This window comes from Physcomitrium patens, chromosome 20 (assembly GCF_059467195.1).
Source record: "Physcomitrium patens ecotype Gransden chromosome 20, ASM5946719v1, whole genome shotgun sequence".
NCBI classification, from domain to species: domain Eukaryota; kingdom Viridiplantae; phylum Streptophyta; class Bryopsida; order Funariales; family Funariaceae; genus Physcomitrium; species Physcomitrium patens.
In genome coordinates, this window is record NC_143429.1 from 5,562,555 (window position 1) to 5,588,571 (window position 26,017).

The following is a 26,017-nucleotide window of genomic DNA, read 5'->3' on the forward strand; positions in this document are numbered from 1 at the left end:
TAATACAAATTAATGTTAAATTTAACATCATTAACTTGAATGATGAATTAGATTAAATATTAATTTAAATGTTTTCTTTTTGTAGAAATCATAAAAATTTAAAATCTAAGTGCAAAGCATCACGATTCTCATTCATAGCATTTGGGTCAAAATGCCATTGAATCACATCAAGACCTTCATAATAAGAGATATAAAAAGAAAAGAAAAAGCTATACAGAGTGGGTAAAAGATCGGCCCACGAACACCCAATCGAAAGGAACTTACCCCCTTGAATGTTCTCAACCACGTTCCCAGATCCCCGTTCCCCCCTTCCGGTTCCCAGAAAACGGCGACGGCAAAGGTCATGTGCTTGCGCAAGGAACGGTGGTCGCGTTGCGAGCGTGGCGTAGCGGAGCGGCGATTTCAGCGCTGAACTTGCGATGAGCACGCATCCCCCGTAATCGCAGTGCGCTGGCCAGCAGCAGCAGCGGGGCCGCCTTGTCGGATTACTACTTCCCAAATCGGGACTCTCGTTGTTCGTTTGTTTGCCTGCGCGGTGGTGGTTTTGGTCTTGGAATGCTCATTCTGTGCCTGCGCAGTGGATGTAGTGACAGCGATAGGAGTGGCAGCAGTAGAAGGGCGGAGAGGCGTGGGCAATCCTGTTAAGGGCGGGATTTTCATGCTGTGTTTCGGAAATTTTGTGTGTACTCTGTTCCCGGCGATGTGGTCTGGGAAGAGCGTGGGTCGGACGTCTTCCTGGCGGCATCGGACGGGGATTGGTGGTTGTGACGTGCGTTGCCGAGGGCGGACTTAGTCTTCAGGAATCGTTTTAGTTTTTGTATGAGGCGTGCGTTTCTTTTGTTTCGGAAGAGAATGGCTCTGTAGGAGTGGTTCGGTCGTGGATTGAAGGGGATTGAAAGGAAATTGTGAATTTGTGAATTGCACCTCTTGTCGAGGTTTTGTAGCAGAATTTTGTCTCTGCTCTTCACTGTCGAGTAGGTTCTTAATTGGTGGATGCGTTTTGGGCGCGCAAGGTCCTTCGGAAAGTTAGAGGGAGGAAGCCCTTCTCGCCAGCTGTGAGTTATCCTTGCGCTTCACTTTAATGCTGATCTTTCTGTTTTCAGAATTAGGGTTGTTGTTTTAGCCGTAACTTGGTATAAGAAGGTTCGCATCAGAGAAATTTAGGCTCCAGCGTTCTTTGGACCTCAAAGCAATGAGAGAAGTCTGTTTGCTCAATCCTGTTCGGTTCAAGGTAGAAATTCCGTTCTTAGGAAACTTGTTCTGACGTACTTGATGGATTGTGATCCTGTGCATCAATCAGAAGTGATCACTTTTTAGTCATACTACAGTGAGGCGGATCAGGTGAGGTAGTTCACGAAGCAGGATGAAGAATCGGCGTTCAAGCTGGAGATATTCTGCCGAAGGTGTGTGTTATATAATTGCGATGTATTGGTATTCTCGCATGTGATGGATGGAGTTAAGCCTCGTCTCCTGATACGTAGGGAATTTGAGTCTATGTGTCGTCTGACGAGTTTCTGTGTGTCTCATTGGCCTAGTCGGTTTCTTAGAGATGGTTTTTTTGCGTCTTCAATTGTCAATTTGTTCCGATCTTTAATCCTCACTTTCTATGTCTTCAGTCATTTACTTGGTTTTAAATCTTTTCATGCTCGAAAAGGAGGATTCTAGCGGTGCTGCTTGAGTCACTCTTACAACCTGAATTATATATATATATATATATATATTTTTGTATCAGAAACGAAAGGCAATGGTAGAGAGTGGCGGGTTAGAAATTCAATCCACAGGGAGGAGTCATCTACTCAGCATCTGCATAATGCACCCCGAGGTGACGCACAACGTTTCTCGTCATATCCAGCTGTTTTTCTTTCTATGCTGATAATTCATAACCTAGCAAATATCTTTTACCAACTCACAGTGTCATCAAGCCTAACAATGCTATCTAGAAATTTGGTTTTGTTGTAGGTGATGAACCATTGCATCCTTAAGGTTTCCTGTAGGTATCCTTATTTCATATTCTCTTTAGATAGCTTTGCTTTTCCAGGTTTTGAGACAATATTAAGAAGCCTTTAATCAACTTGATCGCATCTGTAGAGGAAGGGCGAGGAGCCACAAGATGGGATAGCACTGCTTTAATTGATTATGGACCTCCTTCTACAGATGGTCCTGTCCGACGTAGTGATGTCAGAGGTACAATTTTTCTTTTTCATGCGAATTACATTAACTTGAATATCTGGTCAGCTGTGATTACAGCATTGTCTTATTACTTAATACTTAATAACTGGTTGTGTATTTTAAATTATAAGTTGGTGACTTTCAATCCCTGGGAAAGCCTGTTTCTAAGAGAAATTCCCAATAAATTTAGTTGTAAAACAAGTCATATAATAAATCGCCTGTTCGTGAATCTGTTTCTTGGGTTATTTAGAGGGACCTTCAATTGAGTTTCAATTCAAGCCCACTTTTCGATCACTGATTTCTGTCTAAGTGGAAATTTTCGACATCTACTTTGTATTGAGATTCTTGTTCCTGCATCTTGCATCTGGAATCCTGATTAGTGATTTATGTTAGTTCTTTTTCTTTACGCTTGATAACAGAAACCGAGACAAAAGCTGATGATGGTTGGGGTTCAACTCCAGTTGATAATGACGCTGCAACAGGTATGTCTGCTGCTCACCAACTTACCCTTTTTAACTGGCGTTGCTTAATTGATCATTTGTGCTAACCGTTGGATCATCCCAATCTGTCCGAGGTAAAATATTTTCCAACTTAACAATAGAGTGGTTTCGCCACATGCGTGGTGTAATGCTCTTGAAGTTCGTATTCTAGTCCTTCAGGGTTTGGATTTGTATATCTCTCCGAGGCAGTAACCTCATATGAACGGCTTGGTAGCTGGAGTGTCGAAGCTGAAATTTGTCTGAATTTTCAGATATGTATTGAATGATTTCGAAGAAACCTACGCACTACTTAACATTCAGTCTATGAGCTGCAATATTTTCCTTCCACCTAAGTATTATGTCTTAATCTTGGTATGTGTTAACAGCTTTCCTTCTCGGGGCTTAGTTATTTTTTGCCGATTTGTTTGTTGGTATCGCTGTATTCAGACCTTACAAGTGCGTGGGAAGCTCTTGCTACAAGTAGTCTTTCTGACTGGAGCAAGCCACCCCAAATTGAGAGTATAGAGCACTGGGACGATACTGGAGCAAAAGAAACGTGGGATTTTGTAATAATTGGACGAACACGTGTGAACAACCCAGATCTTTATGTTGAGAAAAATATAGACTGGAATGCAAAAATCCCCCCTGACCTCCTGGCATATGTGGATGATAAGAACCGATGTCGAAAGGCATCACGTCCAAGGGCCGGAAGCCCCGTGTTGCTGGGCTTGGAAGTTTTGGGTCAGAGCTTTGGAGATCATCAACCACAAGGACAAGGTGACAAGGAGAAAGCAGTGTTAAACCAATCGAAGGAGAAACACGAGCAAGTAGGTGGTAGGTGGGGTGATGTAAATCAGAATTCTAAGCTTGCTCAGAGAAGGACAGATCAGCAATTGAATCAGCGTGTATCAGGCGAAATGCAAAGTACCCTGATTAGGGATAATTACGAAGATAGAGGTCGCAAACGAAGAGGAGGTAAATACATCTCTGGTCTCTTTATGCAGAAACCTAAATCAGAGACAATTTCCACTCACATCTTTTTCCAATCCTTCATGTTCACATGTCTAGACCTGTCCACACGTTGCTTTCTGCTAGAGCATATGTACAAAACCATGTATAACACGGCCTTGGCAGGTGCTTGTATTTGGTTGTTGCGGCTCACAATTGTCACGCGTAGACAAGGATGAATATCATAGGAAACCGAGATTTCGAACAACTCACAGGTTTGTAGGGTGGGAAGGCGTTTTCTGCTTAATATAAGTTCGATCTCATTTTTGTGGGATTATTTCTATGTTTTGATATTTCAGAAGTTTAAGCTTAGGAAATATTTGCAGTCGTTAGGTGCCAGTTCATATGAGATGATTTGGTCCTCTTTGTAGTTTTATTCTATGAAGAATATTATAAGCATGTATTATCTAGGGCATTTTGGTTCTTATTTCCTCTCAGTTATCATTATTGTAGCCCCTCTGTCGATTGTTTTCAATGGAGACCTGAAAGATGAGTCATAAATACAAGCTACTGTTATTGGATCAGGTATTAAATTTTCGGCTCTGAAGGAAAGTGCGCAAAACGCAGCTTTTACATACCATTATAGCAAGTGAGTAATTTCCTGTTTCTTAAGCTCAACGGCTGTCTCTATGATGGATAATATATTATCAAGATTTAACTTGCGCATGATGTTGGCAGGCTTAATTAAAAAGGCTAGCGTACATGGAAACTCGTATCCTGTAAACTGCGCCTGCAACGTCACTTCAGAATCTTTTTCAGGTACTGCCCGTGATTTTGGCATTCCCTGTATTTTCAATCAATCATCAATCTCCATGTAGGCTGTTGAAAGTGTGATTTGGAAATTATTGATTTCTGATATAGGAGTACAAATAAAGGTAGTACACGCACCCACCACCTTGGACAACATTTTGTGAGGCCGAAAGCGTAGTAGCAAGAAAGTACATGTGGGTGTTACAAAAGAACACTAGCAAGGTCAGCAGTCAGCATGGGGGACTTGGATTCTAGTACGTGTTACCAAATTACTTGGAACTTTCTGTTGACTACATTTCAGCCATTCTCAGAATTTTCTCCTATGAACCTTCAGAACACTGGTGATTATCTACACTCAACACAATCTAGCGGACTCAATCCTTGACAATTAAGCATCGCGGTTGCCAGATTGAATCATGAAGCATTTTATCAATTCCAAATTGACAAGTCTTATTTCTATACCTCTGAACTACCAGTCTCAAAACAATCGTGAAAGCTTGCTTGTGGTACACTTCTCACATCAACTCATGGACTTTAGCTGTCTGTTCGTCAGAGAATCTGTATAGTCCACGACTCCTACCAAGTCGTGTGGCCAGTCAACTAGACTTATGGCTGACTAGGATTTCCTAGTATTTGTATTTGAGTATTCGTACTAAAAGCATTCTCCACTCTAGTGTAATATATGATATGTTGGTGGGATTGGCCTGACTATGTCGTATTCTCTGAACTCGCATTTTTCTTCAACAATAATTTAACAATGAACTAAAGCAAAAAAAGCTCAATGTCGTTTCATCAATTTATATTATTGTGCCATGGTATGTGTAAACTAAATGTTAAGAAATTTTGACTGATATAGCAAAACTTGAAGGAAGAATAGGAACATGATTCAGAACCTATTCTAAATATGGCACATAAATATGAACCTCAAATGGAGAATTCAATAAGACAAAACATCTACAAAATTTTGTTAAATGTTGAAATGAAAAATACAATTCGATGATGTGATTTAGCAGATTATAATCATTGTTTAGATTATCTTGAAACATTTTGATCCTGTATCTGTTTGGTTGTACGAACACCTCTTCTAAATCGATATATTTTTTTTATATTGTATTGTAAATGTTACCAATGTGAAATTTCTACATAATAAAATACAACTATATGCAAAATTTATGAGTTCCGCAACAATGCGGATACTGCATTATCTCGTGTCCAATTTTCTCATAAGCAGAACGAAAATAACCCAAAATCAGCATGATTTGCTTTTTATTAATTGTTATGAAATAGACCAATTGTTTAACCTCGTCTTTTGACCAATGACATTATTGCAGTGTAATTTATTATAGAATTGATAAATTGTATAGTATCTATTGATACCTGATCCAAAGGTCTTAATAAATTACCCATCTCACACATCCAACAAAGTTCAAGAAAAACTCAAGTTTGTTCAAGAAATCACATATCCTATGAACATCACACAGCATGTTTGCTTGAACAAATAATAAATTCGGTGTGAAGATGAACCACAGATAGAAACAACTTTCGCTGCTTAGTTCCCGAACAGTTCGAAGTAATACCAAAGCACGCTCATATTTCAACATACAAAACCTTACACGGGGTCCAGATCAAAATCCCTTCAGGTCAAGAATGGATATGACAGGACACAGTTCCCCTTGTGAACAATATTAGACAGTGATCGTGAAGGTCCCACTATTCTAAAGAGCCTTTCCAGTCAAGTCCAGGCAAAGAATTTATGGTTAAAGAGGGTACCAACTGCTCGTTTCATGCGTTTGCTGATGAAGGTAGACTCCTTTGGAATGGAGCCGGTCCCATTCTGCCAGAACTACGGTTCTTGCAGGTTGAGCTTAAAAAGGTTCATGTCTTCTTTAGCAATACTAGGCAATGCACCACGTGCAAAGGAGCTAGAAACTAGAAGGGAAACTCATTACCTACACCAATAGAAAATCCTACTTTGCTTCCTATCACTAATTCTTTCCGTATACAACTACCACAACGAAGGTGCAAAGAAATCAGGACCAAAATCTGCCGGCATTTCCTATCAAACTCGTCCAAGAGCCTCTTGTAAGTTCCTAGCTGCTTTTGTTAAGTCCCCTCCTTTCCTGCAATAAAATAAGGAACCTCACATGAGATCTCCACTTTCTGAAAAAAATCTGCCAAAACGTGACAATATTATCTATATATAGTAAAGGAGTATGTGCGAACACGCATCATGCAGTCCAATTGTAGATAAAACATCTGAATCCGAAGTTATATTAGGCGACATTGGCATAAGCCATACCATAAAGCTACCAAGCTTCATTGAAGAAGCTAACAGAAATCATGAGCAGAAATTAAATTAATGACGTGGACCCAAACCATAGGAATAATATGAATAACAGATTTTGACGTGCAGTGCTAATAGAGGGAAGCATTCACAACGATGCGGTTCATATGATGGAACACACTGTGTATCAAGGTTACATTGGAGATGCATATACGCACATAGCACAAGGGATGTAAGTTACCTCATGAGGGGCAACAAGCTATGCCCTACAGCTTGCAATTCATGATAACACATATTGCATCGCTCCAGCCTGTTTTATAAGTCAGATTACTTAAGTTAGAGATTATGCTGAAAAGCGATTCGAGCTACGGAAGTGCACGAAAACAGCAAATAAGTGGAGAGATAACAAGATTACAAGCTCAAACGAAGGCTACACACCGTTGCTCTGCTTGTAAGTCGACCCCTATTGATGGTGCGGAAGTTCGAGTGGCATGGATAATCGGACCAAACGTCTCCACAAGCTTTCCCAAAAGCTCTAGAGCCGTCATAAGGAATCTACAGAGTAATAGTTCAGGTGAAAACCACACGAAGAAACAAGATGTAGAACTTATTACATTATTCAAATTATCCTTATTTACGTCAACACTTTAAGAGTTGAAAGTCAAGCCATGCTAGATTACCTGTCGTTGTCTGTACTAAGAAGACCATTTAACAAGGGGATTAACAAATAGCAGATCTCTAACGTCAAGAGATCCGATTTTTCCATGAACACAGAGAGAACCTCAACTTGTACCTGCGCCAGAAAACATAGTCCTTAGTTAGATTGATACCTAATGTATTTTGTAAAACATCGAAGCAGTCTGCTTTTATTCGTAAGATACTTCACAAAAAACTTGAGAAAGAAGAAAACAGTGTTTGTGCACGTACAGAGTGGTCGGTCATCTTCTTCATAGCTTCAATGGCACCCTTCATATCATTCTTATTCCAGAAACGCCTCACAACCTATCACGGTAACACATAATGTTGAAGATATCATAGAGCCCAAAGACCGTCAAACTTATTAGTTTAAGTTTCGTTAATTGCTCATTGCAAAATAAAAGAACAAGAGTTTCATGACGTACTCTGCAACAATAATAGACAAACTGCAACATCAAGTTGCGGATACATACCTGCATATTTGTAAGACGCGACTGCATAATGCTAGCCATTGTATGGTGCTGAAGGAGTAACTCCTCAATGATTTCGGTATCTTGCTTCGCCGCTGAGATTTTCCTTTCTGAAAGAAGACTACTACCTTTCTGCACTTCCCAGCAAAAACAATTAAGATTAAGTTGAGAAAGTGGTAATTATGCATCATAACTGCACTGGTGATGCAAAAAGCTTGGTGAAACTTAGAAATTTCAGAATGCTAGCATCCAGAACAAAGGATATTGAACGCACGTTAGATTCCTTCATGTCATCATTTGGGTCTGAACCTTCAGCTGCTAGTTACATAACAAACCGAAGATGTACGCATCTAACAAAACCAGCAATAAAGATTCCTCACAACACCTCACACAAAAATATGATCATTGAGGATGTAATATGAAAAATAGATCGAACAAAAATACATGAAGAAATAATGGCAATTATAGGAAATACAAAAGGTCCAATAAGCATACTGGAACAAATGAATTGATATCCAGCCCAAGCGTTTTAACTCCACCACCCCCACTTGGCGCCTCATGAGAAGCCGACTTCTCCACAACATATGACCTGGGTTCAGGCATTGACTTCTCCACAACCACCGGTTTTTCTACAAAGGCTGAATTTTCTGGAAGCCTCGGCTTCTCTTTCCTCTCCCATTGGGCAAGAAGAGCTTTAGTCGTCCCAACTTCAACACGTCCTGCCAAAAATGAATTAGTGAGCCACAAAATGGATCGAGTTCAACAGGCATAGGTGTTATGAAAATCCTGCAGTCGCAAACAAATCATCAGAGACATCACGTTTGTACACTAGAAAGAGAATCTTGTAAATACATTCAGGGATATCTAGGACACACAAGCATGAAACCGACCATGATTGACCATTCCTACATTATATCTTGACTAAAACTAAAATCCGCCTCAGGTCCATGAGATCTGTACCTGTCGTGGATGCCTCAGTTCCTGTAGCATTTCTAGTAGCCTGGTTACGAGATGATTCATCTGCAAGTGTACAGAGTGTAAGTGAATTTTCACTCTTTGAACATAAGCACGTTTTAAAGGTTACTGGAATATAATCAAGGTATATTTTATACGATAGTGGTGCTACTAGAGCTATAGATGAACATGTTGAATCGTTCCGTCAATATCTTCAATCAAGAAGTCAATTTCATAAGCCCGCAAGCCAGGAACTTCAACAGAATTTCATCGAAAAAAGTGCATCACAAACTCATGACAGGATTCAAGGAAACAGAACTAACCTGAAAAGGAATGAGAACGACCCAGATTGTTATCCAAAGGAACATCAAAAGATGAACTCCTTCTAGAACTATAACTTCTGCTGCCGTTCCAGTTGACAGTTGCATCGTCTTCTTTGGTACCCAAATGAGAAATCAGGTTTGACCTGCTTCCATACTGAGATGCCGAGCCGTGACCACTGCTATCTGGCCTACGGGCTGAGCTTGACCTATTCACGTGCGGAATAGGATCCGTCCTAAAAGCATCACTAGCGCCATCACCGTTCCCGTCAACGTTATCTAAATCACGATCATGTGATTTAGATGTTGACATCGACACTCCACCTGCGGTTACAGTCGGCCTTGTATCATCCAATCCAGGCTCACAGTCAGAAGCTGTCGATAGTCTTGGGCTACCTCCCGCATTGGCATCAGATCGGCTAGAAAATCTGAATGAGCTTGCACTGGGTGGAGTCGCCTTAGGCGCTGCAATACTACTTCTACGAGAGGCTATAGTAGGTGTTGGAGTAGCAGGAACCGTGGTAAGGATATTTGCAGGTCTTCTACCACTGTTTGGTGCAGTTTGAGGGGGGTGAGAGCTGCTTGTTTCTGCAGATGTTAAAGAACAGGTTGATGTAATTTATATACTATAAAATCACCAAGAAGATATTTAGATAAAATAAAACAAAATAAAAGCGTATAAGACGGATTCTGAAGATTTGATACGCTATGACAAACAGGTGTTGTAAGACAAGACAAGCGAACGGAAAAGTTCACAATATCTTGTCGTCTGAAGAACCCTTACATTCAACTAGAACCCAGACATAAATTATCAATAAGGAAAAGAATTCATTAAATAATGTTGTATCAAAATTGAAATAGATACAAAACACATCAACAAACTGAAAGCTCATCTGGGCAACCCATGATCTGCTAATGCACGAGACTGGTTGAAAATTTGCTGCATTTGTAGTAAATGACACTAGACGTATTTGATAGTATGATAGCTTACCTTTAGCAGGGGTGATTTTCACATTCTTCATTGTCACGTCAATCATGTGAGGAAGACTCGCACTAGCATCTGTCTTGGGGTGTGAGACAGAACGCACTTCTTGTGGAGTTTGGTTGCCGTCGTTGTCGACTTTGAACCCAACGCTTGGACCATCCTTCCACCCTGCACTCCCATTCTGATAAGGAGCCACACGCTACGCACACAGATTGTCCAAGTCAATACGGCAACGTCAAACATCAAAAGCAGAGAAAGGCTCCTTAAGAAGCATGGAGATAAAGTTCTCCGCAAATTAGAAAAATGAAATTGGAAAGTTGCAGATGAAAAAGAATGAACCATAACCATGAATACAGGGAGATGCACCTGGAGATCTACAACCCATACACCAACACAACTCTGGTTAAAAGAGCATCCGAGCAACTTTTCTTCGTGGATACAGAGATCCGCAAGCTTGTGCCAGCCAACGTCTACTAAATCGTGACATCTGAGCGGTTCCCAAGAGAAAACCTGCATTATGGTTCACTTCGTAACAATTAGGAACATAGTTAACTAGTTTCAAAAAAATAAGCTCCATGCACAAAATCTACGATGTGCTTTTCACTAGCAATGGCAAAGTCAAAAAAATCAAGCTAATAACAAAAATGAGAACAGCCTAGCAAACATTAACAACGTCCTAATAAAGGCAGGTCCCAAATGAAGACAAAAATTCACCTTCAGGCTATCCTGCATAGCACATAATACAGTTCGTCCATCTGGATTAAAAACCATAGATCGCACTCCTGCAGACTGCACATAGACATGCAAAAATACAACCAGTCCAGACAGAATTAAATGAGTACATCACAACTCATAAGAAAAAACGTAGCCCTGCACATTGAATAGGTGACACAAATATTCTAAATGTGTGATTAAGTTACTTGAATTTCATGAATAACGGGTATACCGATATTTAAATACCGCCGTTTCAGGATAATCATCAACTATCAGCTACTAGTAAGAACGTTCGAAAGATAACAGGGATGAAATTAACACGCTAATATTTCATGAAATTTCAGAGATTTGGAGTTGGCTCCATCAGATTCTACAAGGCAGCTATAGCTTATAGATAATATCATAGCTGCAAGCGCATGATTCATTTATGAAAACGAGAAGCTTACTTCGGGACCAGCAGACCCAATGAGCTCAAAAGTTTCGAGATCAAAAAATTTGACTGTCCTATCTGCGGAACCTGTTTTCAAAGCACCAAATGCACCACAATGACATATTACATCACTTCGCACTAAAACGTTAATTTGTGAGCAGTGGTACACCTTCTAACCAAGAACAGATTTTCACCAACTTCCCTTGATCTTTCCTTGACTTAAAACAAGAGCTAATATAGATAAGAATGCAAAGACCACAAATATAATGGTCTCTAAATCGTACGTGCTGACACAACTTTTAATTGAAGTTGCGCACAATCCGTGCCAGGAAAACAAACCAACGTTTGAACCAGCATCTGCATATCAAAGAAAGATATAACTGCAAATCCTGAGGCAATTCAAAACGTCCAGAACAGCAGCACAGAAAGCCTACCTGTAGCAAGAAGAAATTCGTGAGGATGGAAGTCCAGACATTGGACTTGTCCTTCATGATATTTGAAATCATGCATTAGCTTCCCAGCGGTTAAATCCCAAAGCTGCCATATATACACTATGTCATCAGTTACCGCAAGCTATCTACAGCTTGAATCTCTAAGAAAGATTAAATCTTCACATAGAACAGTGGAGACACAAATAACCAAGCTTAATGATCTTAAGCAGAACAACATCCTAACTTCAGAAGCAAATTGGACAACAACTAGCCGACGACCGCATCTGAGTACATGTACCTTAGCACCTACAATATTGCAATATGCAGCAGACAAGTTGGATGAAATTTTTTAGCATACAACCCAAGCTAATCAAAATTCAATACACCACAGGAAAACCAAATCCGGTATAGCAAGAATATGACATTGAGGTCAGTATTCAATATCGATTCAACCAACGTCCATACAAACAGAACATATCACGGAAATATATATCACACGCTTCCAACACACGAAATTAACAGAAAATTCTTGGACTGCTTGAACATAAATACACGAGCAGCACTTAAATCCTACAAATGATCAACGTCCAAAAAGAAATCTCAATAATAAGACGACATTCACAAAAACGTAACATTACTGTGAGGAAAGTTTAAATCATCATCTCACAAAGAAAACAAGTTCTTCAGCCCCATTTGTCCCCAGATACTCTTCATACTCAATAAAGGTAAACAGAGAAAGGAATAGTGTGTTCAAGAAAACGCACTTTCACAATATTGTCTTCACCCCCAGAAACCACCCAACGCCCATCTGGACTAAATTTGATGGAATTAATGCCTCGCGTGTGTCCTTTGTAAGTGTGGATGCATCCTTTTCGCCGAATGTCCCATATTTTGAGATTTGTATCTAGAGATCCCGACGCGAAGAACTCTCCGAAAGGATGAAAATCTACTGATATACAATTTGATCGATGACCTGTAAGAGTGCGTACAACTGCACCCAGGTATAAAAATGTCAGTAAGATCTAAAATTTTGCCTGATTAGAAGTACGAAGCATCGCATCCATGATCTAGAATGAATACGTGCACACCACACAAACCATGGAATAGAAACTCAAATTAATCATGTAATACTTGGACCGGAGGAGAGAGAGAGAAAGCTCTAACAAGCTTACTTTTAGCTTCTTCAAGGTCCCAAAGTTTGATGGTACCACTTGCAGCTCCGGCGACGACTACAACCTCTGCTGTATCAAAAGTAACCGATTCCACTGCACTGGTGTGACCTGCCAAACTCTAGAAGCCCATCCAAAGTTGACTTAAGTGCGAGTTTCCAACCCACTTGTTTGTGCATTACAATAGAAATGCCAGACCAACCGTGCCCGGAGTGGAACTTATCTTATTATTCTGTATCTAGAGCTCTACTACTGAAATAAACGGAAACACAGGGAGTCCAGGTATGCATTTTAAGAAACACCAAAAGAAAAATTCGAAATTCAAACCTAGCTACGTCATTGACTGGCCATGACGACATCGTAACGAAAGGATACGACAGACAATGCAAATATGGAAAAGGTCGAGCATACCAGTATAGCATTAGGTTTGCCAATAGCCCACATGTTAACTTTGTGATCCTCCCCGCCCGTGACCAGGACCCTGGAGGACTTCTTTCCAATTTTGAGGCAGTTGACATCGGACGCGTGCGCAACAAATTCCTCTGCAATCTAGTAGTCAAGGAACATGATCTGGACCACAGCAACTTCATCGAGACGAAATGACAACAATCACAGTTGAAATACGAAATCATGATATTTTACTTCTATTAGCAAGATAAATTTCCCGGCATAAACCCTCACGTTGAAGTAGAGTAATGACAAAAATCCACTGGTAATAGGTCTGGCAGAAGAGTGTGAACTGTTCAACAGACAGAGAAGATATATGCGAAAGTGAGGCTCGATACCGAGTGCCAGAATTTTAGAATAAATTCAACAGAGAATGCAGGAGATGAAGAAACACTAGGATACGTAATTTGTAAGCTCGCTTCATTTTGCCAATGTGTAATTGTCGTTTTGCAAGATTTTGAATCAAAAAATTCTGTTACATAGAACATATGCCTGTTCCTGCGCTGCTCCTCAACGCTCCACATTTACATTCGCCAAGTTGCTGGGAAAACAGCATAACTTCAAGGTCAGTAACCTGACACCTAATAAGCATCCAACTAAATAACAGCATGTGATTCTGAAAGATTGGCGCAACTAGAACCAATATTCGGGCAGTTCGGCAGAGAAGGATTTCATGCATCACTAAGGCTTAAATCACCTCCAATAAAGCTCAACATTTTCACGAGAAACAACTGTACCTTACGACCAAAACACTAATGATGTCTTGCAGAAAACTCCAATACCCCAACCTAAAGACTCAGAGAAAGTCATTGCCACAGAAAAGTAATCATTAGCAATTGAAATTCTGCTGCAAACGACTTTAGCATGAATCCAATCATGACACTCGCTTTTAAAATGACCGTTGTTTCTAAGAAATTCTAGGTTTTAGAACCGATCACTCGAGTTCAGAGTTCGTCGGAGTACTCTAATAACTTGAGTGTACTCCAGTCAATCGATTTCTCGCATTTGTAGTAGAACCTCATTGACAATTGAACGTTTCGCCCCGGGAAATTGCGAAGTATCATACCGTCATAGAGATTAAGCGCTTTGAAAGCTCTAGTACAAACACGTGAACGGAAAACCCTAATACGACGTAGGTTTCCTGGATTAGTAACCTATTTGAGGTACCAGATATCAAAAGCATTTGTAAGAATAATATCAGGTCCACTTCATTTATCAGAGTAACAAAAATAACAAGACAACAGAGCACAGTCGGTGCCCCATTCTCCCACAATCATCCTGTCGTAAGGACACCCGAAACATAAAGCCGAATACTCAAAATAAGAAACAAGATAGAAAATGCTTTCATGGATGCCACAGCACTTCGTTGGTCCGATGCAGGCAACCGAGCAGTGCCAGAGAGCGCAGCAGAGGCAATAGAGCGTGTTTGGAAAGCTCTGAGTTAAATCGGCGCAACGGGAATACCGTGGATGTTGATAACAATGGCCATGCAAAGCATCCACTGGCAAGATCTATATACAGAAGCCAAGCCCTACACTGTGGCAGAAGACAGAGCACAAGAAACGGCAAAGTGATCGTCTTAGACTGTAGTGATCACCACCAAGCGCACGTCATGCCAATAGTATCCCCCTCACGTTGCCGATCGTATCAAAAAAAAAAATCACTTCACCACGGCCATAAGCATATCCATCAGCTCCTCACCAGCACGATATCGATGAAAACAGGCAAGAGATCATACCACATTGACAAATGTTCGTGTTCCCACTCAATCGCCACTCAATCAAGGTCATCAAACCCCGAACCCTTCCTCTTCCTACCTTCCATCGCTCCCGATCATTCCAACACAACCCCGACACAATCACAGAGTCCTCCGCCTCCTCCTCCTCGCACTAAGACTACCAACATGGCCAGCACCACACCTCGGCTCCCCTGTCCAGTATCCCCCCTTTCAAATTAACACCAACGACCTGCGCCCGCCCGTTGGCACCACCCCTCCGCCTGGTCTCGACATTCACTGCTCCAACACATTGCCTCCGCACCTCCAGGCTTCTAAAACACCTGGCACTATCAACACCCCTTCCGACCCTTCGCAAAATCCTCTCACATCCACTCAATCCAACGCACCTGGCCAGCAAAGCTCCCCCTACAACTCTCCACCGTTTTTTCTCCCTCACTCTTCCTCCTTCCTACTTCAAATCCTCCTCTCTCTTCCTCCTCCTCCACTCTTCACTTCCACACAGTGTCTTCGCAGCCCCCGCGAAAGCGCCTCCTAACCCGCCCCGTGCAGCTCCAGTAACACAGTCACCTAGGACGATGACGACGTCCACGAAGTGGGAGGCAACGAAGGCAATGGCGGGGATATGGAAGGGGAAGAGGTGCAGAGAAAGGCTACGAGAGAAAGGGCTGCGAAGAATACGAACAAGACTCCAAAGCACAGCCAAGTCAAGCGAAGCCAAGCGAAGCCAAGCCCAGCCCTGCCCTGCCCTGGGAGAGAGACGAAGCATGAGAGTGTGGGAACAAGCCCCTGGGAACTTCGTTCCATGCCCCCTCTTTCTTTTTTTCTTTCTGCTGCCCGTTCTCGATTTCTTTATCCTGCGGGTTGCGGTGAGTGCGTTTCGGATAACTACATGTGGGTTATTTTTATAAGGGTCGTTGTTTTTTATTTTATTTTATTTCGTTGACGTGTGTGTTTTTTTTTTTTTTTTTTTTTTTTTTTTTGGTTTATTTGAGACTATGCAATGAGGAGGGGTATTGAGTTTGGGTCCATCCCCAATGGTCACAATTGATGGGCCCTTGTTGCTTTTGATGAGTTTGTGGGCCTTGAGTATGTTGATTGAGCTCCTTTACATCTTCGTATGACTTCCTTGTGTAGTAGAAAACATATCAATGCATTCAAATATTGAAGGAAAGATTTTAAAAAACATGTAAAAAGTGTGTATTGCTACATAAGTTTCGTAAATTTTCTCTAGGTTTCCATAGAATGTTAAACTGACACTTTAAGCATGTTCTTAATATCTTCCATGTACTAATCCTAGACAGGTGTGTTCTTCTTCATCAACTAACAAACAAATGTGCCCACACAACAAATAGATTGATGTGAGCCTCTCCTCTATTATTGATTGATTGATTTATTTATTTATTCATAACTTTATTTTCTTTTTTACTTTGCGCTTTATACAATGTTGCATTTCTTTACAAGGAAAGAAAGAATGTATCCTTTAGAAAATGAATTGTGATTGTTATTATTTGTTTTGATATGGGATCACAAGCCATGATTGGTTGGGCAATGGGTTAAAATCATGGCCAATGCTTCTTCCTCTTTTGCCTACTCTGGGAATCCCATGAGTGAGCTTTTGGTGCATTATTTTTTTTTTAAAAGGGTTGAGGTATGTTCGTTGGGCTGCACCTTGCAAGCTAAAATTATTATTTTAAATTTTCTTTCGATTTAAAAATAATAAAAAAAAAGGGACAAAAAAAAGAATAGATGGCCCATCCAGAAAAAAGTTTGGCATAAAAGAGGCAACAGGGAATAAAGAGGTATATGCTTTTTTGCATGTACACTTAGCTGGCAAAAGAGAACAAAGGGAGAAAGGAATACAAAACTCAAACACACTAACTATGTTAAAAGACAAAAATGTAATAAGAATTAAAATTTTGAATTTCTAATTAGATTGAAAACGAAAAAGGATATTATGAATCACATTGTGCGTTTTAAACCTCTTTATACATCATCCTTGAAGGAAATTATTATTTTTTGCATGTTTAAATTCTCAAAGGTTAAATTCTCAAAGGTCTTTTTTATAATAACAAGTGGTTGTGTTGCTGAAGATATTAACCACCATTTAAATAATAGTTTGAAAAATCTTAAAAATTATGCACTAAAAAAGATGCTTATATTTTTTTTATATTGTTCTCGGCTCTATTTAAAACTATAGATTTTGAAACTTTGAGGTTTTAGGAGATATTTAAAATTATACCATCTTTCATCAATGAACTATTGGTATTCTTGCTGCGTCACATATACCTAGAAATAAAGATGCGGATTTCTATTTTTGATTATGTGTTCAGTTTTTTAAAATATTAGTAAATATGAATTTAAGGTTGTTATTAGCATACTTATTTGGAATTCAAACTTAATGACTGATCTTTTCATGTATTTTTTCTAAAAATATGATTTCATGTAGTAATATAAACAAAAGTATATAACATTTTTCAGTCGTATGAAATCTAATTTATATTTTTGGTATTTAGAGTACATTTGACTATTCAATTATCATTATAAAATAAAATAAAATAAAATAAATAATGCTATATGTAAATCTTAACTAGTAAATTGTGATCTATTCTAAATCACAAGTAATAATACTTTTATTTTATTTTCAGTTTTATACAATGACTTCTGACAGAAAATTGAAACTCAGACTTTATTAAACCCCAAACATTTCACCCAGGAATTTATTTACCTTATCTACCGTTTTCTTAAGCTACTCAATTTCTATGTAAAAAGTAACAAACTTAGGAATCTTCTTAATCTTTTTGGAAGCTTTTTCAATGCTTAACAATACTATTCAACTGTTTATATATATATATATATATATATATAATTAAAGATGTACTTACATATTTTTTCCTCCAGAGCAGATGTAGCATATAGTGTACATGGCAAAATGATTAGTTTGTCAACTAAATCTACTTAATCATTTGGACATTTTCAATTTTCATTTTTACAACGTCAAAGGTTACAGAATGCAAAGCAACTTAATTGAATCTTTTGTGACACGCCTTCAGAAGTGTGCATTCCCATGATTTTAAACTATTTTAAAGTTGTGAAACTATTTATATATTTTTTATTATTTGATTTACTATTACTTTTGGTGTCTAGTCACACTCATAAGTCACGTACTTTTATTTTTACATTCAGTGCCCAACCCAACATCCATGCAATCACAAAATGTACAACCATGGGTTGAAAACGTTTATTATAGGAATGTATTTTTCAACAAATGTAATAACGTGTTAGACAGAACTCAGATATGCAAGTTTTGAATATTCAAAAATTATGTCTAATGCATTTGAATAAATGTTATGTTAATGTCTTAATATAATAAGTCAGAAAGATGATACATAACACAATTCGATGATGGTATTTTGTGTTGATGTCATGCAAAATTGAGACCAATTGTGTTTTTTTTATTAAACATAGCCAAAATTACATTTCTAGAAGCATTAAAAAAAAAAAAAAAAAAAAAAAAACTTCTGAATTGTTTTTAAAAATCCAATATGATTAACCACAAGTAGTACTTGTAATATATATATATATATATATATATATATGTGTGTGTGTGTGTGTGTATATATATATATATAGTATTATAAAAATCATAATAAGAAATGTCATTGAACTTCTTTTTGTTATTCAAGTTTAAAATTTTTAAAAAATAAAAAGGTATTTTGGAAGATAATATTAGTATTTAGAAAAACTTATGACTTTACCATTATTTAAAGATACATTCAGAATTTTTGTGATTTTTGTTATTATTTTTTTCCTTTTTTTAAAAAATACACATACTTTTAATTCCATTGATTTACTCCAATCTATTGTTGTGAGTATATTATGATTGCAAAGGAGTTGGATTGTTCAATTAACTAGTGTTAATAATAATTATAAATTTATAATAATGAATAGAAAAAATGTTTTCTCACAATTTTTACAATTAAATATTTAAATAAATTATCAGATAATTTCTGTTGAATTAAATATAATACATTTGATATTTAGTACAAATCTTTTTCTATAGACATATATTAAAGTTTTTCTTTAAAATTATATTTTAATTTATCTAAATATTATTTTTTTAACATTGAAATATAACAAGAAAAAAATGTACGTTATCTGTAACTATAAATAAAAAAATAAAAAAATTGAGTTTTACAGTTTGTGATGTTAAACAAATTGTTTTTGTAATTCTCTTAATATTGATGAGTAACTCTACATAGACTAATATGCATTGCAATATAAACAATAGTTATAAGTCTAAAAATTGAAAAAAAAAAACATAATTGGTCATTTAGAATCAAAATTTCAAATGAAATAAAATTTATGTAAAGTTAAATCTAAAAAGTTGATATATATATATATATATATATAATTGATGAGTAAAAAATAAATTCTATATTTGGTAATATTGAAAATCAATTAAAACTGTATTTATATTACTTTCTTTAAGTTAATTTAAGAAGAAAAAAATCACGTGGAAAACAGGAAATTTGTGCATTCGAGTATCTTATTTTAGAATATATTAAAATTCCAACAACAAAAACAAACCAAAAAAAAAGCACAATTCTAAGTAATGATTGCTTTAACCTTTATATGTTTATATTTTTTGTACAGTGACAAATAAAAATTAGCTTTATTTTAAATTTGATCAATCCATGCATTATTTTTTTATTTTTTTTTAAGTTTATACATAATGAACATAAAAATATCATCATGTATTAAATAGTGTTGCCTTTTTGCAATCAACTACAAAATTATATTATTACAAAATAATATTACTACAAAATTCTAATGAGTTCCTTAACTACCAAAATCATGCCTATCATAGTAAACACACATTATCAAATGTAAATGACAACTTTCATTCCACTTACAAGTCACAAAAAAGAAGAAAAAAAAGAAGAAAAAAAAGAAGAAAAAAAAGAAGCAATTATTCTTATACAGCAGAATTTGAGTATGGGCACATAACAAAGCATTTTATTGAGGAAAAAAATAAAGATAAAAATATTTTTCTGTTCTCTGTCCACTAAGTCAGTGAACAGAAAATACTCCACATTCATCCAAGCCCACAAGATGAACGAAATACAATATCATCCATACAATACAACCAACATCCACATCCATCCACCGGGATCGGTTGAACGGGGCGGCACCGAAATTTGGACAGAAGAAGACGGAGGCGGGAGGCAGAAGAAGGAGAAGGCGGGCTCAAGAGCTGCACCAGGCTCAAGAGCTTGTTCGCTCGCTCGCTCTTTGTTGCTCGCCTGAAGTGGAAGTCGCAATGGCCACCTTCACTAAGATGGCGTCTGCGCGGCGTATGCTGCAGGCCTCCTCAACTTCGACAGCTTCCGTCTCGCGCGATTTTTCCTTGCAATTCGTTCGCTCTCTCACGCGAGGAGGTGGATTCAGGGAAGAGCGCGACACCTTCGGTCCCATTCAAGTCCCCGATGATCGGTACGTCTGGTTGATGTTGTCGAATACTTTGTTCCTCGGATTGCGCTCGTTGGATTTCATTGTGGTTATCGATCGAGCGTGATTGGAACTGCATTGTATCCTCGGTGGTTACAATGAGATTCTGGTCAGTGGTGATGTGCTGCGAGCTTGCAGATTGATTACACTATTTTTTTAAGGACGTTGATCAGGTGAGGGATGTAATGGTCTAGGGTTTAAGTGGTTAGTAGTTGTTTGGAATTGTGATGGACAGATACTGGGGAGCTCAGACGCAGAGGTCTGTGCAAAACTTTGAGATAGGCGATGAATCGGAGCGGATGCCGAAACAACTTGTTGAGGCGCTTGGCATTCTCAAGAAGGCTGCAGCCATTGTAATTTCTGGGCTGTCCTGGTTTCGTTGATTTGTTCTGAGATTTCTTCTTTGTGCTAGCAGGCACTAGCACGATTGCTTTCTTAATTCTTTCACTCAGAAGTTGTTATTTTGAAGTATTGCCTCTGATGTCATACTACGAAGGCCTGCTTGTGTGCACGTTTTCGGACGTGGGAAGGTATGTTATGATGGTCATTTGAGCTGCATTGTTGTGATTGGTGGCAGGTGAACATGGAATATGGTCTGGACAAGAAATATGGGGAAGCCATCGTAAAAGCGGCTAGTGAAGTAGCTGAAGGAAAGTTGACCGACCATTTTCCACTTGTTGTTTGGCAAACGGGCAGCGGCACTCAAACCAACATGAACTCTAATGAGGTACTTCCCAACTTGTACTGCGAGCTTGATAATATTGATTACTGTGCTCTACTGTTATTCGCCTATCATTCAGAAGTCGAGAACATCATCTAAATAACAGGTGGCGTACAATTCATTTAGTCATTTTGGCTCTTTCATGTGCTTGAATAGGTGATTGCAAATCGTGCGGGTGAGATTCTTGGCATTCCCATTGGCAGCAAAGGGGTCCATCCCAACGACCACGTCAATATGAGTCAGTCTTCAAATGACACCTTTCCTACGGTCGGTAGCCATACTCTTGTCACGATTTCGTACCTTCTGATGCTATTCTATGTAAATGGTTGCTGTATGGTAGCTGTATGTTCAACGTATTCCGATTTCTCAACATACAGCTATTGTTGGTTGCATTTGGTGTATTCTCCCTATTCATGACGGATGTACGTCTTTATTTTGAAAACTTTACAATAGTATTGGCTTACGTTGTTTCTATCCCTCCTGTTATCATGTTCGCCTGTCCTATGGAAGTTTACGAGCTATTACCGGGAAGTGGCTCTTGTTATTTGATTGGATTTCGGATAGATTTAGTAATGTAATTATTCCATTTCCTGGTTGTCTGAGCATAGAGACCAAGTATATTCTATTGTGCATCTTTTTTTTTCTTTTTTTCTTTTTTGCTCATAAATAATTCTGATTTGATTTCTGTTGGGCCGTAACTAGGCGATGCATATTGCAGCTGCTAGAGAGGCCAGCAGTAGGCTGATTCCTCATTTGCGAGGTCTACATGAAGCTCTGATTCAAAAGGTAACCATCCTCCAGGACTGAAATATGTTGCCACAAAGTTTTATCCGCTGCTGGAATTTCAGTGATGAGTTCTATATGCAGCCTTCGGTGATGTCGATTGGTTCGGTTTGTAAAGAATATGTGGTTGTTAGGATTTGGATTACTTTTAATGGATGTAACGTTGCTTATACGCATCAATTGTGTATGCTCGGGTTTTCAACTCCATCACTTCTCCTTGTGCAAGAGGTTATATGTAATTGATTGTGTTTGTATTATTTGAGTAAGTCTTTTTGGGCAAGAATATCGCATTGCTATTATTTTAATTTCAGATTTGGACATACTTGTCCAGGCTAGATATCAATCAGCTTAGATTTTAGATAATATTGGTTTAAAGTTTGTTATCTTGGTGCTTGACAGCAAAATGAGTTCAATGACATTGTGAAGATTGGTCGCACACACACACAAGACGCTGTCCCAATCACTCTCGGACAAGTTTTTAGTGCCTATTGCACACAGGTACGACTATTCCTGTTCATTGTTCTCTGGTAGCTATTATTGGTATTTTCCTTCATCAAATTGTGAGAAACATTTCAGAATATTTGACTCTCATTACGTTGTCTGACGAAGGTACAATATGGAATAAATCGGATAGAGAACACCCTTCCTCGCCTTTACCAGGTTTGAATTCTGCATTTATACCATCTCTACTTCAGCTGTATCGAAAATGGCATTCTCTTGACGTGTGCCTTAGTGGTGGTTTTTCTATTTTCTGCTTCCTTAATCGATCAACTTAAATAACCCGTTGCACGAAAATTCGGGACTGAGGTCAGCTTGTATGAGCATCCTTGCAGCTGGCGCAAGGTGGGACAGCTGTGGGAACTGGTCTCAACACGAAGAAAGGGTACGACATCGCTTATGCTGTACTTCAGTACCTTGAAAGCTTGCTGTACAAACTGATTTTGGAATTACAGAATGGGAGAACTATCACTTCATTTTCTTACTGTTATGTTGTGCAAGTTGGTCAGTGGCAACGATTTTTTATCATGACTAGATTTTGTGGTTTTATTCCTCACAATGAACTTGCAGATTTGATACGAAATTTGCAGCGCAAGTGGCGAAAGAGACAGGATTGCCATTCGTGACAGCACCTAACAAATTTGAGGCATTGGTACGAGCTCTACTGTTGGTCTGTTCTAATAAGGCTTGTAATCCTCGACTTTGTGGAGCACATATTTGGTGCAGAGTCGGTTGATTCTGTTGCCACATGTTTACGCAGGCAGCTCATGACGCTATTGTAGAATGCAGTGGTGCGCTCAATACTGTTGCTGTCTCTCTCATGAAGATTGCAAACGACATTCGTTTATTGGGAAGGTAAGATCAACTTGGTTTCAACCTTCGCTTATGGAAGGAGGTTTATGACAATTGCTGTCTATGGTGTTTTTGCCGCATCTTCACACAGCTGTACAAACAGAAACTGCGCGTTGTTTCTGTACAACGCTGCATGAGTTACGTCACATGCAACAACGTAGTTCATCTGTTTTGACCTAAATGGCCGTGTGTTCTAAAAACCTTGAGGGTAATTTTAAATATAGACATGTCCATTAGGCTTATACAAACTGCTCAGTTGCTTGACCTCTTTAGAAGTAATGGCAAGTCTCATGTAGCTTCAAATAATTTGTGCTGCTAGTGTTGTCACTCTTTCTTTTCTGAGGCTTGCTGTACCTCCGACGGTTTTTGGCTTTCTTGTGGTCATTCAGTAACATCCTCAATCAATATTCTGCAGTGGACCTCGATGTGGACTGCATGAGTTGATCCTACCGGAGAACGAACCTGGCAGCAGTATAATGCCTGTACTGGCCGACCCTGCCAATCTTGAATCTTTGTATTTCTTTCATGTCTTAGCAGTACTTACAGTTGATGGAAAATAAGACCTACCTCTGCCTTTGTGACTGTGAGGTCCTTTTCAGCTTAAAACGGATGTGGGTTTTGGATTCATGCAGGGAAAAGTTAACCCTACACAGTGCGAAGCCTTAACAATGGTCTGCTGTCAGGTAACTTTTCATCACTTTCGCCTAAAGATAATTTCTTTGAGTATTGTTCTCAATTAATTAAATCTGAAGTATTGATCTTGATGGATCTATTCTTTTATCGTATTTAATTGCATTTTGGCCGTCGATCAAAACCTGATTTGTAATACAGGTTATGGGTAATCACACCACCATCACAGTAGCAGGCGCTAACGGGCATTTTGAATTGAACGTTTATAAGCCTGTCATGATCAACGCGTTACTTCAGGTATATTATTTCCTTTAGCCCCTTAATTGTTACGGGACAGTGAGAGAACTTATTTCTGCATGCGTATCTAACTTTACATCCGTTGGGCCCAAGTTCTTGTAGACTAGCGGGGTGTATATTACTTAAGTGATGGTAGTGGGATTCTTCTGCAGTCAATGGTGTTGCTTGGAGACGCTGCAGAGTCTTTCAGGAAGAATTGTGTTGTGGGCATTGAAGCTAACCGCAATCATATTGATAATCTGATGCGGAGGGTATGTTTCTTCGAGATACAAATTTAGCTTTATCTTTTGGTTTTTCTTTCGTGTAATCGGCCTTGTTGTAACATGATTTCATTTCATTTACAGCTTTTACTCATTGCGCATTACCTTTCTGAAGTATGGGGCTGGGCAGGATCCGTCTTTTTTGTTTTTTCTCCGTAGTATGTGCTTTGAGTCTCATATCATTCCACTGCTCAAACGTGTTGTGGGTTGGCTGGTGGGAAATCATAGTCCCTGATGCTTGTGACTGCGCTCAATCCGGTAAGTAATCTCAGGTTTTTGCTGGTTTAGCTAGACGGGCATTTGTTATTGTTGTAAAAGGGAATTTCATTGTGTAGAATTGTCTTGTAAGGTAGTGTAGGTGGGTACATGCGTTTTGCATCTGACATTTTTGAATGTTCTATTATTGGGCAGAAAATTGGTTATGACAAGGCCGCAGCGTGCGCCAAGAAAGCTCACAAAGAAGGAACTACACTGAAGGCAAGATCTCGCGTTTCGTATTGTGCTCTGCAATCAACAAAATTTATATATGCATGCTGTTGTTTCCGTAATATTGGTGTTTATTTTGAAAAGCCTGGGGTCTCGACATTCTACGAATAGACTGCTTTTATTTGTGATAACTGTCGTGTATGACAGTATCACCAAAGTTGGTCTTCTCAAATGACGTTCTACATATCTGCTTTTATAGAACTACGTTTGTATAGACATTTCGTTTGAGTTCTTGATATAATTTTGTTAGTCGTGAGATTCGTTTTGTTTGTTTTTCTTTACCATTACGGTAACTGTGTTGTCCATTCGTATCACGCAGGAAGCCGCAATGGAACTTGGCTACCTTACATCTGAGGAATTCGATGAGTGGGTTGACCCAAAGAAAATGCTGGGACCATCTTAGACACATCGTTTCTGCTCACTTCAACACAGAAAGTGCATATCCCATTGTCTTCGAGGTGTCACGGCAATGAATTTTGCACGGCGGCAATTGCATCCCGTGCAACGTTGGATTAGCTGCTTCTTCAGATGCAGCTGCGGGGTTCTGTTAAATAAATCATCCATTTGGGTAGGTGGCCGAATATCGTGTATGTTTCAATTATGAAATTGAAACCTACAATGAGGACCTGATTGGTCGAGGTTTATCCTACGTGAGGAATTCTTCATGAATTTTTGGTGACTTCAAGTTATTAAGTTTTGGTATTCTTTTATCAGAATAAATTGCTAGTTAAGCACGACCTTCGAAAGTTGAAAGACAACACTTTGATCCCCAACAGCGTCTCATATTGTGCCGTATGTGTCTCGCAGCTTCTTGTTCTCTATTCACCCTTCCTGTTCCTCAATTGTTTTTGGTATTGTTTCTATGCGTGCAATGAATGAAAGAACTTCTCAAGCTGCATATTGTCAGATGGCTCTCTCGACAGAGTCCGAAAATGCTC

The 26,017-nt window shown here is 38.8% G+C and overlaps 3 protein-coding genes across 23 annotated transcripts; 2 read left to right on the plus strand and 1 right to left on the minus strand.

The window, feature by feature from the left end:
• The first annotated feature begins 363 nt into the window (after positions 1 to 363).
• On the plus strand, positions 364 to 5,115 carry LOC112273267 (uncharacterized). Of its 17 annotated transcripts, none has more exons than XR_012216176.2 (10): positions 364 to 1,055; positions 1,301 to 1,403; positions 1,733 to 1,822; positions 2,089 to 2,184; positions 2,589 to 2,651; positions 3,096 to 3,623; positions 3,826 to 3,871; positions 4,182 to 4,245; positions 4,335 to 4,415; positions 4,741 to 5,115. XR_012216176.2 is itself a non-coding variant. In XM_024501801.3 (8 exons), the coding sequence occupies exons 2-8, from the start codon at positions 1,364 to 1,366 to the stop codon at positions 4,342 to 4,344; spliced, it is 873 nt and encodes a 290-aa protein (XP_024357569.1). In that variant the 5' UTR covers positions 503 to 1,055; positions 1,301 to 1,363; the 3' UTR covers positions 4,345 to 4,456. The 17 variants fall into 17 exon arrangements, 2 of the variants coding, with proteins under 2 accessions (XP_024357569.1, XP_024357567.1); XR_012216177.2 differs by having other exon boundaries at positions 384 to 1,055; positions 3,783 to 3,871; XR_016498828.1 differs by having other exon boundaries at positions 457 to 1,055; positions 4,475 to 4,867.
• Positions 5,116 to 5,977: 862 nt separating this feature from the next.
• Positions 5,978 to 15,264, minus strand: LOC112273266 (katanin p80 WD40 repeat-containing subunit B1 homolog KTN80.4). 5 transcript variants are annotated; one of them, XM_024501796.3, is made up of 20 exons: positions 15,124 to 15,264; positions 14,044 to 14,094; positions 13,709 to 13,847; positions 13,271 to 13,401; positions 12,863 to 12,980; positions 12,455 to 12,681; positions 11,694 to 11,796; positions 11,276 to 11,346; positions 10,830 to 10,904; positions 10,482 to 10,625; positions 10,122 to 10,314; positions 9,134 to 9,718; positions 8,817 to 8,876; positions 8,352 to 8,575; positions 7,860 to 7,988; positions 7,618 to 7,692; positions 7,371 to 7,483; positions 7,129 to 7,245; positions 6,932 to 7,000; positions 5,978 to 6,526 (listed from the first exon to the last, which is right to left on the minus strand). In XM_024501796.3, exons 3-20 carry the CDS (start codon positions 13,728 to 13,730, stop codon positions 6,466 to 6,468), a joined length of 2,517 nt encoding a protein of 838 aa, XP_024357564.1. In that variant the 5' UTR covers positions 13,731 to 13,847; positions 14,044 to 14,094; positions 15,124 to 15,264; the 3' UTR covers positions 5,978 to 6,465. The 5 variants fall into 5 exon arrangements, with proteins under 5 accessions (XP_024357564.1, XP_024357563.1, XP_024357565.1 ...); XM_024501795.3 differs by having other exon boundaries at positions 15,045 to 15,194; XM_024501797.3 differs by lacking the exon at positions 14,044 to 14,094.
• A 4,996-nt stretch (positions 15,265 to 20,260) lies between these two features.
• Positions 20,261 to 25,852, plus strand: LOC112273038 (fumarate hydratase 1, mitochondrial). The gene is made up of 17 exons (XM_024501366.3): positions 20,261 to 20,537; positions 20,788 to 20,905; positions 21,130 to 21,279; positions 21,430 to 21,540; positions 21,976 to 22,059; positions 22,456 to 22,554; positions 22,666 to 22,716; positions 22,890 to 22,939; positions 23,125 to 23,206; positions 23,315 to 23,409; positions 23,822 to 23,888; positions 24,039 to 24,089; positions 24,238 to 24,333; positions 24,486 to 24,584; positions 24,822 to 24,851; positions 25,005 to 25,070; positions 25,399 to 25,852. Exons 1-17 carry the CDS (start codon positions 20,365 to 20,367, stop codon positions 25,480 to 25,482), a joined length of 1,506 nt encoding a protein of 501 aa, XP_024357134.1. The 5' UTR covers positions 20,261 to 20,364; the 3' UTR covers positions 25,483 to 25,852.
• The last annotated feature ends 165 nt before the right edge of the window (positions 25,853 to 26,017 follow it).

What these genes read in the sequence shown, in the direction of transcription:
- LOC112273267 (XM_024501799.3), top strand. Translation starts at nt 1,364, where the DNA reads ATGAAGAATCGGCGTTCAAGCTGGAGATATTCTGCCGAAG. An exon ending in CCGACGTAGTGATGTCAGAG is followed by an intron (nt 2,185 to 2,588) that starts GTACAATTTTTC and finishes GCTTGATAACAG; the next exon opens with AAACCGAGACAAAAGCTGAT. An exon ending in TGATAATGACGCTGCAACAG is followed by an intron (nt 2,652 to 3,095) that starts GTATGTCTGCTG and finishes CGCTGTATTCAG; the next exon opens with ACCTTACAAGTGCGTGGGAA.
- LOC112273266 (XM_024501797.3), bottom strand. Translation starts at nt 13,730, where the DNA reads ATGAAGCGAGCTTACAAATTAC. An exon ending in CGAATTTCTTCTTGCTACAG is followed by an intron (nt 11,347 to 11,693) that starts GTAGGCTTTCTG and finishes CTTTGAAAACAG; the next exon opens with GTTCCGCAGATAGGACAGTC. An exon ending in AACTGAGGCATCCACGACAG is followed by an intron (nt 8,576 to 8,816) that starts GTACAGATCTCA and finishes CATTTTTGGCAG; the next exon opens with GACGTGTTGAAGTTGGGACG.
- LOC112273038 (XM_024501366.3), top strand. Translation starts at nt 20,365, where the DNA reads ATGGCCACCTTCACTAAGATGGCGTCTGCGCGGCGTATGCTGCAGGCC. An exon ending in ATTCAAGTCCCCGATGATCG is followed by an intron (nt 20,538 to 20,787) that starts GTACGTCTGGTT and finishes TGTGATGGACAG; the next exon opens with ATACTGGGGAGCTCAGACGC. An exon ending in TAACAATGGTCTGCTGTCAG is followed by an intron (nt 24,090 to 24,237) that starts GTAACTTTTCAT and finishes TTTGTAATACAG; the next exon opens with GTTATGGGTAATCACACCAC.